Genomic DNA, 13655 nt, shown 5'->3' on the forward strand with positions numbered 1-13655 from the left:
CCCATCTCTCTCAAAATAAATACTTTTTTTTTAAAGCAATGGAATACAGTTACATATTCCTCAGAAAGACACAGGTTTAACAGTGGGGGATGCCAGGCATTGGTAATGGTGTGCAGCAGTGGGAGCCCCTCCCGCAGTGCCTTTGGGGTGTGAGTGGGTGCAATCTCTTGAGGAAATGTCCTGCCATCATCAGATAGGTTGAACATGAACAGACCCTACAAGCCAGTAATTTCCCTTCCAGATACATGCCCTCAAGGAAGCCTGCACGTGTGCATCAGGAGACATGCAGAAGTATACAGAGATCATCATTGTTTTTGGAAGCCCCAAACTGAAAACACCTAAATGTGGAATATCCATGTGCCGCTGTTCAGCAAGGAAAATGAACAAACTGCAGCTACACACATCATCATAGATGATTCTAAACAATATAATTTGGGGCAAAATAAGGCAAATCACAGCACAAGAGCAACAAGTCAGGAGGAGTTAAGATGACAGATGAGTGAGGGGACCCTGGACTTGTCCCTCAAACTCGGCTAGATCAACATCAAACCATTGTGAACACCTAGGAAATCGATCTGAGGATTCACACAATGATCTGCATAGTTTGAGGGAGAGAACGCAGCAGGTGCATGGTGCTGAGAGGTGAACTGGGGGGCGAGAAGAGCCGGGGTACCTCGGGGAGGGGGGGGAGTCGTTTTTGCCGAGAGGAGAAAGGGGGAGAGAGCAGCACCTCGAGTTTTGCAGGAAAGCACTTCCCCCCAAAAGCAGCTAGAGAGAAAGAATGAAAACATGTTCTGGGGACTGGACAAGAAAATGTTCCCCAGAACCATTGATGGGGGAAAAAGGAGAGGGTTTCAATACCACTAGGTTTTTATAAACAACAGTGTGCCAAGTGTGACATTTCAGAGGTCAGCACCTCGGAAATAAAGCTTTAAAAAAAAACCATTAATAAAGTAGGAGGCTTTAATACCCCACTCACAGCAATGGACAGATCATCTAAGCAGAAACTCAACAAGGAAACAATGGCTTTGAATGACACCCTGGACAAGAGGACTTAACAAATATATTCAGAACATTTCATCGTAAAACAGCAGAATATACATTCTTTTCGAGGGCACATGGAACATTCTCCAGAACAGATCACACACTGGTTGACAAATCAGCCCTCAACAAGTACAAAAAGATGGCGATTTTACCATACATATTTTCAGATCACAACAATGTGAAACTTGAAGTCAACCACAAGAAAAAGGTTGGAAAGCCCTCAAACACATGGAGGTTAAAGAACATCCCACTAAAGAATGAATGGGTTAACCAGGAAATTAAAGAAGAAATTTAAAAAATACATGGAAGAAAATGAAAATGAAAACACAACAGTCCAAAACCTTTGTGATGTAGCAAAGGCAGTCCTAAGAGGGAAGTATATTGCAATCCAGGCCTATCTCAAGAAGCTAGAAAGGCCCAAAATATACAACCTAAACTTACACCTAAAGGAGATAGAAAAGGAATGGCAAATAAAGCCAAAAGCCAGCAGAAAAAGGGAACTAATAAAGATTAGAGCAGAAATAAATGACACACAAACAAACAAAAAACAGTAGAACAACAGATCAATGAAACTAAGAGCTGGTTCTTTGAAAGAATTAACAAAATTGGTAAACCACTAGCCAGACTTATCAAAAAGAAAAGAGAAAGGATCCAAATAGATAAAATCACGAAAGAGGAGAGATGACCACCAACACCACAGAAATACAATCATAAGAGAATACTACGAAAATTTATATGCCAACCAACTGAGCAATCAGGAAGAAATGGACAAATTCCTAGAAATTCACAAACTATCAAAACTGAAACAGGAAGAAATACAAAATTTGAACAGACCCATAACCAGCAAAGAAATTGAAAAGGAAAACTTTGAAACTCATTCTGTGAAGTCAGCATTGCCTTGGGGATTCCAAAACCAAGGACCTCACTAAAAAGAATTACAGGCCAGTATCCCTGATGAACATGAATGCAAAAGTTCTCAACAATATATTAGCAAACCAAAGTCAGTACATTAAAAGAATTATTCACCATGAGCAAGTGGAATTTATTCCTTGGCTACAGCACTGGTTCAATATTTGCAAATCAATCAATGTGATACATGACTATAATAAAAGAAAGGATAAGAACCATATGATCCCATCAATAGTTGCAGAAAGAGCATTTGACAAAATACAGCATCCATTCCTGATAAAAATCCTCAAAAAGGAGGGATAGGTGGACCTCAAGATCATAAAAGCCATATACAAAAGACCCACAGCTAATCTCCTTAATGGGATAAAACTGAGAGCCTTTCCCCTATGGTCAGGAATAAGACAAGGATGTCCACTCTCACCATTACTATTTAACATAGTACTGGAAGTCTTACCCTCAGCAATCTGACAACAAAAAGAAAAAGCATGCTAATCAGCATGGAAAAAGTCAAACTCACTATTTGCAGATGACATGATACTCTGTGTGGAAAATCCAAGAGACTCCACCAAAAAGGTGCTAGAATTAACATATAAGTTCAGCAAAGTCACAGGATATAAAATCAGTGTGCAGAAATCTCTTGCATTTCTCACCAATAATGAAGCAGCAGAAAAAGTAATCAAGGAATTGATCCCATTTGCAATTGCACCAAAAACAATAAGGTACCTACAAATAAACCTAACTAAAGCAGTAGAAGATATAGAGGCGCCTGGGTGGCTCAGTCGGTTAAGTGTCCGTGGTTCAGTCAGTTAAGCATCCATCTTCGGCTAAGGTCATGATCTCACTGTTCATGGGTTCAAGCCCCACACGGTCTCTGTGCTGACAGCTCAGCGCCTGGAGCCTGCTTCGGATTCTGTGTCTCCCTCTCTCTCTGCCCCTCCCCCGCTCATGCTATGTCTTTGTGTCTCAAAAATAAATAGACATTAAAAAAAATTTAATAAAAATAAAACATTAGATAACAACAGAAGTAAAAGATCTACACTCTGAAAACTATAGAAAGCATATGAAAGAAATTGAAGTGGACACAAAGAAATGGAAACGCATTTCATGCGAATGGATTGGAAGAACAAGCATTGTTAAAATGTCTATACTACCCAAAGCAATCTGTGTATTTAATGCAGTTCCCATTAAAATACCACCAGTATTTTTTGCAGAGCTAGAACTCACAATCCTAAAATTCATATGGAACCACAAAAGATCCTGGATAGCCAAAGCAATCCTGAAAAAGAAAAGCTGGAGGCATCACGATTCCTGATTTCAAGCTGTATTACAAAGCTGTAGTCATCAAGACAGTATGGTACTGGCATAAAAACAGACACATAAATCAGTGGAACAGAAGAGAAAACCCAGAAATGGACCCACAACTATATGGTCAACTCATCTTTGACAAAGCAGGAAAGAATATCCAGTGAAAAATAGACAATATTTTCAGCAAATAGTGTTGGGAAAACTGGACAGCAACATGCAGAATGAACTGGACCACTTTCTTACATCATATACAAAAATAAATTCAAAATGGATGAAAGCCCTAAATGTAAGGCAGGAAACCATCAAAATCCTAGAGAAGGACACAGGCAGCAACCTCTTTGACCTCAGCTGGGGCACCTTCTCACTAGACAACATTGCTGAAGGCAGGGGAAACAAAAGCAAACATGAACTATTGGGACTTCATCAAGAGAAAAACTTCCACACAGCGAAGGAAACAATTAGCAAAACCAAAAGGCACCCTACAGGATGAGAGAAGATACTTGCAAATGAGGTATCTGATAAAGTGTTAGTATCCAAAATCTATGAAGAATTTCTCAAACTCAACACCCAAAAAACTAACAACCTAGTTAAGAAATGGGCAGAAGACATGAATAGACATTTTTCAAAGGGGACATCCAGATAGCTAACAGACATGAAATAATATTCAACATCACTCATCATCAAGGAAATACAAATCAAAACCATAATGAGATACCATCTCACACCGGTCAGAATGCCTAAATTAACAACACAAGAAACAACACATGTTGGCAAGGATGCGGAGAAAGGGAAACACTCTTGCACCGCTGGTGGGAATGCAAACTGGTGTGGCCACTGTGAAAAACAGTATGACGATTCCTCAAGAAACTAAAAATAAAACTACCCTACAATCCAGCAATTGCACTATTAGGTATTCACCCAAAGGATACAAAAATATAGATTTGAAGGTGTACATGCACCCTGATGTTCATAGCAGCATTATCTACAATAACCAAACTATGGAGAGAGCCCAAGTGTCCATCAACTGATGAATGAGTAAAGAAGATGGGTGTATATATTCAATGGAATCAAAGAGAATTAACTCTTGCCATTTGCAATGATGTGGATGGAACTAGAATGTATTATGCTAAGTGAAATAAGTCAATCAGAGAAAGATAAACAGCATATGATTTCAGTCGTATGTGGAATTTAAGAAACAAAACATGAACATATGGGAAGGTGGAGGGGAGAGAAGAGAGGGAAACAAATCACCAGAGACCCTTAAATATGGAGAACAAACTGAGGGCTGATGGAGGGGAGGTGGGTGGGGGATGGGCTAGATAGGTGATGAGTATTAAGGAGGGCACTTGTGATGAGCACTGGGTGCTATATGTAAGTGATGAATCATTGAATTCTACCCCAGGAAACTACATTGCACTGTAAATGAATCAAAATTTAAATTTAAAAAATAATAAAAATTCAGAACAAAAATCAGGTCAGTTTTACTTACTTGAAGTTCAGAAACAGGTAAAACAAGCAATATGATATGCATGTATACTCATGTGCTATAATTATGCAGACACAAAGCCCATGTAATCGGTCACCTCTGTGGGCAAGGAAAGGGAGTGCAATCCCCAGAGAGGCATGGAGATGGGAGCTCCGGGAAGTTCCTAAAATAGTGATAATGTGCACATTTCTCAGTCTAAGTCATTACATAGACATTAGCTTCATTATAATTAATTGCAATATGTATATATGCTCTATATGTTTTTTGTGTTAATTTAAAAATTAAAATTTAAGAATAAAATATTAATAAGAGTGCCTGGTGGGCAACTCTTGGTTTTGGCTCAGGTCATGATCTCGAGGTTCATGGGATTGAGCCCCACATTGGGCTCCACGCTGACAGTGTGGAGCCTGCTTGGGATTCTCTCTCTCCCTCTCTCTCTGCATCTCCCCTGCTCATGCACAAGTTCTCCCTCTCTCTCTCTCAAAAATAAATAAACTTTAATAATAATATATTAATAAAAAGCAGGGAGCTACAACCCCAGAAGCAATATATAACTAAGGCTGTAAGATGTCCAATTATGAAGATCAAGAGTAAAAAACTCAGGTCAGTTTTTTTAGAGGGTTTTTTCCTATTAGATACTTCGACATACTTAAATGCTTCACATAAAGGATTCTGCTTGAAGGTGTTTTTTTTTTTCTTTTGCCCAGACCCTTGCTTTTATATGGACCAAAGCTTAAGCACTGAAAAGGCAAGAGTTGACGAATTAATCAACTTTTATGCCTTAATAGCTAAATATACATCTCTTCTTTCCTGAGATACTCAAAGAATCAAATTTACCTTTTGTTTTACAAAAGAAGAGGGGCACCTGGGTGGCTCAGTCAGTTGAGTGTCGACTTCAGCTTAGGCCATGATCTCATGGTTCATGGGTTCCAGCCCCACATCAAGCTCTGCACTGACAGCACTGAGCCTGCTTGGGATATTCTCTCTCTCTCTCTCTCTCTCTCTCTCTCTCTCTCTCTCTCTCTGCCCCTCCCTCGTTCATGCCCTGGCTCACTCTCTCTTGATTGCTCTCTCTCGCTCTCTCAAAATAAATAAATAAACTTTAAAAAGTAATAAAAGTACTGTATTTTTTAAAAAGGAAGAAAAAAAAGACAAGAAAACCCAGCATTTGAAGGAAGATTGTTATAGAATAGCCAAAGTATTAGGAATTTCTTTTTATCAACATTAATTTTATGTAATTGTTTGTCATCAAATTACTTCTATTTCCTAACCTAATATAAGGCTAAAGACTGTTTCTGGTGACCAAAGAAGAAAGTCTGTTCCCCACGTTGAGTATTTGACACCAGAACTTAACATTTGATTCTTCTCTGTCAGAATACATAACTGAATTATTTTTGTGTCATGGTATAATTATTTCAGATGTACAAGAAACCATTTGCAAAAATCCATCCATCAAAAATACCTTACGAATAATACCATTTCTGGTAAGTACTTTAAGAAGCTTTTATTTTTCTTATTTTAGGAAATGTCATGATTTTGTGTGTAAGAATCCTGTATTGAAATTAATTTTTCTTGATATTGGCTTTTAGGGAGTTTTTCTCTCAGTCAACTTTCAATGATGAGACATTTTGTTAGAATCAGCAAATATCCTTTCATTTAAAACAATCAAAATATATAGGACGCCTGGGTGGCTCAATCACTTAGGCATCCGACTTCAGCTCAGGTCATGATTTCAAGAGGTCTAGCCCCACGTAGAGCTCTGGAGCCTGCTTTGGATTCTGTGTCTCCCTCTCTCTGCCTTCTCCTACTTGCACTTACTCTCTTTCTGTCTCTCTCAAAAATGAATAAACATTTTTTAAAAATTAAAAAAAATCAAAATATAAAGTTTTTTCCATCCAGAGTATTTCATCATCCATGGGAACAGAAACTGATATCATTGCACTACTGATATGTAGTATATGGGTATGTAGCCTAACCGGAAAATTGTTGGTTATCTTACCATGGTAATGATCCCACCCTTGCCCATCTCCCTTTTACTAGACATCATTATTTGGAATTTTGTTTTTGTTTTTTGCCTTGACACTGGATTCTGGTAAAGATACACATATAAGTGGCAATTTAGTGCATTAAGGAATTTTCAGTCTAACAGGGAGAAAGAACACACATGGATAGTGTATACAAATTACCATAATATGAATTAAGACTATGTGAGGCACCTGGACTCTTACTATCCTCAACTTAGGTGTTCGACAAAGAAATGCATTGTTAGAGGGGCGCCTGGGCGGCTCAGTCTGTTAAGCATCCAACTTTGGTTCAGGTCATGATCTCCCAGTTCGTGGGTTCGAGTCCCACATCGAGCCCTCTGCTGACAGCTCAGAGCCTGGAGCCTGCTTCAGATTCTGTGTCTCCCTTCTGTCTACCCCTCCACCATTCACACTCTGTCTCTTTCTCTCTCAAAAATAAACATTAAAATTTTTTCTAAAAAAAAAAATGTTTTCTTAGAGAATTCATTGGATGCTTGCTCAACTGTTTTTCATCACATGCCCTCAGTTCTGTAATCTTGACAGGAAAAAGTACGACGACACAAGTATACTTCATTTCTTATTATTTGCTCTTACATAAACAAAGTTACACATTTCCTGCCCACATTTTAGATTTTTGCTGTGTCCTGAGTGTGGTAGTAAAGAAGAAGAAAGAGGCTGCCCCTGCCTTCATGAAGCTTCTTATTTCCGTCTCTGCAAATGGTTCTCAGAAACGGCCTTTTTGGTGTGGCATTTGTTGATGCAGTGACTATTGTACAGGAGTCTTTTGGCAACTGTCACTTTGACTCCTGATCTATTTTCTTCCATAATTTCTATAATTCTCAAAAATTATATATCTCTCTGGAAAATTCACAAGAGTGAAGTTTATATATTAATCCACCACGCTGCACCCCCCACATGTGTGTTTTATTACTGTTTTTTGTGTTTCCCCCCATTCTGTCACTCCTTGTGTTTCCTTCTCCCACAGTGTTTGGTGGTGTTGCTTTGAGTTTTTCCTCTTAGGAAAAGAAATGGACTGGCATATTCACTCCTGTTGAGATACTTGGCTTGAATTTTAAAAGATAATTTTTCATTTTTAAAAATTATTTTTTGAAAAATTTTAATGTTTATTCTTTGAGAAGGAGAGAGAGAGCACAAGCATGGGAAGGGCAGAGAGAGGGAGACATAGAATCTGAAGCAGGCTCCAGGCTCTGAGCTATCAGCACAGAGCCCAATGTGGGGCTCAAACTCATGAACCATGAGATCATGACCTGAGCCAAAGTCAGAGGCTTAACTGACTGAGCCACCCAGGTGCCCCTCACTTCTAAAAATTATTTTAAAAGACATAAAACCATTTAAATCATTTAAAAACAATTTCTGGGAAGAAGTATAGTGAATTTCTAAAAGTGGGATTTTAGACACTTGTAACATGAGCAAAAGAAATAATTTTGAGCAGGATCTCTCAGGTGGCAGGCAGTCAGCTTCCACCACTCAGAGCAAGTGCTGTTGTAAGATTTCAGAGGAACAAAATTTGGTCCATCCCTTCCTGTATCCCTTCACTGATTAGTCATAATCATCTTAATGGTACTGGCATCTATCCTCTAGTGTACCTGTGAGGGCTTCTAGAGAGAAGAACCAGTGTAAAGTATTTAGAACAGTGCCTATAACACAACACATGCTAGACACCATTGGGTTGCATTATCATTAGTGCCACTATTGTGATCATCTTATCCATTTACATGGTCTCAAAAAAAAGGGTTGCATCGTTTCAGAAAAAGGTAACATTCCTGAAACTACTTAAGTGAAATGCACATGCAAAGCATAACTTCCTTGTAAATAATAGGAATCATAACAATTTGTAACAATTCATAGTCCCACCTACCTCTCTTTTTACACTATGAATCTTCCTTCCAGCCAAACAAATTTAATGCGTTGTCCTTCAAGTCTGCAGTACTCTGTATGCTGTCATGTTTTTCTCAGTTTGTTCATGTTCACCCAGCTCCAAACTGCACCAGCTGTACTTTTGCTCTACCTTCCTAATCCAACCTAGCTAAGCACCAACTTAATGTCACTTCCCCCATGAATCTCTCCATGACCAATCCAGCTTATGATGACCACATTCTCCTCTGAACTTAATTACTGTAGTACCACTGGTTTTATACTTCTACTCCATAGGTATTTTTGTGAGTTGTCTTTTTACATGAGTGATCTTCTTTGGAACTATATTCTTGAGGCTGTTTTTCCATTTACCTGTCTACTTCGTAGAAACTAGCACATACTACATACTTGAAAATATTGGTTGAGACTTTATGATTTTTGTATACCTGGTTTTTAAATATATGATGTACCTTTTTCAGGCTACAATAAAATGAGGTGATGTATTTGAACTGGAAACGTTTTTAATATTCTGAAGCAAGATTTTATGCCCCATAAAATACCACTGTTTTCTTGCAAAGCCCCTTGGTGAATGCTAAATGTCAATTAATACTCTTTAATGGCACCCAAATTTTGTTGAGATATATTTAGAAACAAGAATGGAAGCACACTTAGGGATTCCTACCACTGAAAAGTACTGTCCCAAATTATTTCACACACGTTATCTTGTTTAATATTCTAAACGAAGGACATCAAGGAATTTTCTCAAGTCTCACAAATATTCAGTGGCAGAGCCAAGATTCAGTTTCCCAAGTTTCCCCCCAAAACTCTTCTACCTCTTTTAATTCTTACTTCAGTTGATGACACCATCTTCCAGACTTCCCAGACAGAAATGTGTATCTCATCCAGGCTTCTCCTTCTCCCATGCCCACAGGCAATATGTCCTCCTGATAATACACCTCAAATCCATCCACTATCTTCATTCCTACTGTTAGTGCCTTTGTTTAAGAATTTATCATGTTTCAGGCGGCAAGGATGGATGAAGCAGAGCAGTGAATCAGCGATATAGAGGACAGACTTATGGAGAATAATGAAGCAGAAAAAAAAGAGGGAGACCAAAGCAAAAAAAAGAGCATGATATAAGAATCAGAGAACTCAGTGACTGATTGAAAAGGAATATCATCAGAACCATAGGGGTCCCAGAAGATAAAAAGAGAGAAAAAGGGGTAGAAGGTTTATGGGAGCAAACCATAGTGAAAAAGTTTCTTAACCTAGGGAAAGACGCAGACATCAAAATCCAAGAAGCACAGAGAATTCCCATTAGATTCAACAAAAACCAGTCATCAACAAGGCATATCATAATCATATTCACAAAATACTCAGGCAAGGAAACAATCATGAAAGCGGCAAGGGGAAAAAAGTCCTTAACCTACAAGGGAAGACATATCAGGTTTGCAGCACACCTATCCACAGAAACTTGGCAGGCCAGAAAGGAGTGGCAAGATATATTCAATGTGCTGAATAGGAAAAATATGCAGCCAAGAAATTTTTATCCAGCAAGGCTTTCATTCAAAATACAAGGAGAGATACAAAGTTTCCCAGGCAAACAAAAATTAGAGCAGGTTCATGACCACTAAACCAGCCCTGCAAGAAATTTTAAGGGGGACTCTCTGAAGGGAGAAAAGACAGAAAAAAAACAAAACAAAACCCAAAGCAACAAATACTGAAAGGACCAGACAGCACCACCATAAACTCCAACTCTACAAGTAACATAATGGCAATAAATTCATACCTTTCAGTACTCACTCTAAATGTCAATGGACTAAACACTCCAATCAAAAGACATAGAGTAACAGAATGGATAAGAAAACAAGATCCGTCTATATGCTATTTATAAGAGACCTATTTTAGACCTAAAGACACCTTCAGATTGAAAGTAAAGGGGTGGAGAACCATCTATTATGGTAATGGTCGCCAAAGAAAGCTGGAGTAGCCATAGTTATATCAGACAATCTAGATTTTAAAATAAAGACTGTAACAAGAGATGAAGAAGGGCTTTATATCATAACTAAGGAGTCTATCCACCAAAAAGATCTAACACTTGTAAACATTTATGCTGCAAACGTGGGACACCCAAACATATAAATCAATCATAAACATAAAGAAACTCATTGATAATAATACCATAATAGTAGGGTACTTCAACACCCCACTTAGAGCAATGGACAGGTTATCTAAATAGAAAATCAACAAGGAAACAATTGCTTTGAATGATACACTGGACCAGATGGATTTAACAAACATATACAGAACATTTCATCCTAAAGCAGCAGAATACACATTCTTCTCCAGTGCACGAGGAAGATATCTAGAATATCTGGACACTGGGACACAAATCAGCCCTCAACAAGTACAAAAAGATGGATCATACCATGCATATTTTCAGACCACAATGCTATGAAACTCGAAATCAACCACAAGAAAAAATTTGGAAAGATAACAAATACTTGGAGACTAAAGAACATCCTACTAAGGAATGAATGGGCTAACCAAGAAGTTAAAGAGGAAATCAAAAAGTACATGGAAGCCAATGAAAATGACAACACCAAAACCTCTGGGACACAGCAAAGGCAGTCATAAGAGGGAAGTGTATAGCAATCCAGTCTTTCCTAAAGAAGGAGGAAAGGTCCCAGATACACAACCTAACCTTACACCTTAAAGAGCTGGAAGAAGAACACCAAATAAAACCCAAAACCAACAGAAGACAGGAAATAGTGAAGATTAGAGCAGAAATCAATGCTATCGAAACAACAACAAAAAAAAATCAGTAGGAAAGATCAGTGAAACTAGGAGCTGGTTCTTTGAAAGAATTGACAAAATTGATAAACACCTAACCATTTTGATCAAAAAGATAAAGGAAAGGACCCAAATAAATAAAATCACAAATGAAAGAGGGGAGGTCACAACCAACACAGCAGAAATAAAAACAATAAGAGAATATTATTAGCAATTATACACTAATAAAATGGGCAATCTGGAAGAAATGGACAGACTCCTAGAAACATGTAAACTACCAAAATTGAAACAAGAATAAAAAGAAAATTTGAACAGGCCCATAGCCAGTAGAGGAATCGAATTAGTAATCAAAATCTCCCAAAAAACAAGAGTCCAGGGCTGGATGCCATTCCAGGGGAACTCTACCAAACATTTAAGAAAGAGTTAACACCTATTCTCTTGAAGCTGCTCCAAAAAATAGAAATGGAAGGAAAACTTCCACATTCCTTCTTCAAGGCCAGCATTTCATTACCCTGATTCCAAAACAGGACAAAGACCCCAATAAAAAAGAGAACTATAGACGAATTTCCCTGATGAACATGGATGCAAAAATCCTCAACAAGATACTAGCTGACCAGATTCAACAATACATTAAAAGAATTATTCACCACAATCAAGTGGGATTTACACCTGAGATGCAGGGCTGGTTCAATATCCGCAAAACAATCACCGTGATACATCAATAAAAGAAAGGATAAGAACCACAAGATTCTCTCAATAGATGCAGAGAAAGCATTTGACAAAATACAACATCCTTTCTTGATAAAAGCCCTCAAGAAAGTAGGGTAGAATGATCATACCTCAAGATCATAAAAGTCATATATTAAAGACACATCACTAATATCATCCTCAATAGGGAAAAACCGAGAACTTTCCCCCTAAGGTCAGGAACAAGACAGGGATGTCCTCTCTCGCCACTGTTATTCGACATAGTATTGGAAGTCCTAGCCTCAGCAATCAGACAACACAAAGGAATAAAAGGCATCCAGATCAGCCAGGAGGAGGTCAAACTTTCACTCTTCACAGATGACATGATAGTCTATATGGAAAACCCAAAAGATACCACAAAAAAACTGCTACAACTGATCCATGAATTCAGCAAACTCACAAGATATAAAATCAATGCACAGAAATAAATTGCATTCCTATGCACCAATAATGAAGCAACGGAAAGAGAAATCAAGGAATTAATGCCATTTAGAATTGCAGCAAGAACCATAAAATACCTAAGAATAAACCTAACCAAAGAGGTGAACATCTACACACTGAAAACTATATAAAGCTTATGAAAGAAATTGAAAAAGACAAAAAATTGAAAAATATTCCATGCTTCTGGGTTGGAAGAACAAATATTGTTAAAATGTCGATACTCCCCAAAGCAATCTACGTATTCAATGCAATCTGTATCAAAATAATACCAGCATTCTTCACGGAGCTAGAACAATCAGTCCTAAAATTTGTATGGAAAAAATTTGTACAGAAAAGACCCCGAATAGCCAAAGCAATCTTTTTTTTTTTTAATTTTTTTTTCCAACGTTTTTATTTATTTTGGGGACAGAGAGAGACAGAGCATGAATGGGGGAGGGGCAGAGAGAGAGGGAGACACAGAATCGGAAACAGGCTCCAGGCTCTGAGCCATCAGCCCAGAGCCTGACGCGGGGCTCGAACTCCCGGACCGCGAGATCGTGACCTGGCTGAAGTCGGATGCTTAACCGACTGCGCCACCCAGGCGCCCCTAACCAAAGCAATCTTGAAAAGGAAAACCAAAGCTGGAGGCATCACAATCCTGGACTTCAAGATGTATTACAAAGCTGTAATCATCCAGACAGTATAATATTGGCACAAAAACAGACACTCAGATAAATGGAACAGAATAGAGAACCCAGAAATGGACCCACAAACATATGGCCAACTAATCTTTGACAAAGCAGGGAAGAATATCCAATGAAAAATAGACAATCTCTTCAGCAAATAGTGTCGAGAAAACAGAACGGTGAAGTTCAGAATGAACCTGGACCACTTTCTTACACCATACACAAAAAGAAACTCAAAATGGATGAAAGACCTAAACATAACACAGAAAGCCATCAAAATTCTAGAGAAGAAAGGAGGCAAAAACCTCTTTGACCTTGGCTAGAGCAACTTCCTAACACATCTCCAGAGACAAGGGAAACAAAAGC

At 38.3% G+C, this 13655-nt stretch overlaps 1 protein-coding gene across 14 annotated transcripts in view; it reads left to right on the top strand.

Moving 5' to 3' along the window:
* Window positions 1-13655, top strand: part of CEP126 (centrosomal protein 126) — a 103171-nt gene that overhangs the window by 86691 nt on the left and 2825 nt on the right. For 12 of the 14 annotated variants that reach the window (XM_045038176.1, XM_019811193.3, XM_045038175.1 and 9 more), the window contains one exon: window positions 6164-6228. The exons of 1 other annotated variant lie outside the window; for it this stretch is intronic. In XM_045038176.1, the coding sequence (XP_044894111.1) occupies window positions 6164-6228 (65 nt within the window). Of the gene's footprint in view, window positions 1-241; window positions 648-6163; window positions 6229-13655 lie in introns of those variants that run through there. One more of the 14 variants, XM_019811191.3, reaches the window with a different exon arrangement.

The sequence above is a fragment of the Felis catus genome, chromosome D1, assembly GCF_018350175.1.
Source record: "Felis catus isolate Fca126 chromosome D1, F.catus_Fca126_mat1.0, whole genome shotgun sequence".
Classification (NCBI taxonomy): domain Eukaryota; kingdom Metazoa; phylum Chordata; class Mammalia; order Carnivora; family Felidae; genus Felis; species Felis catus.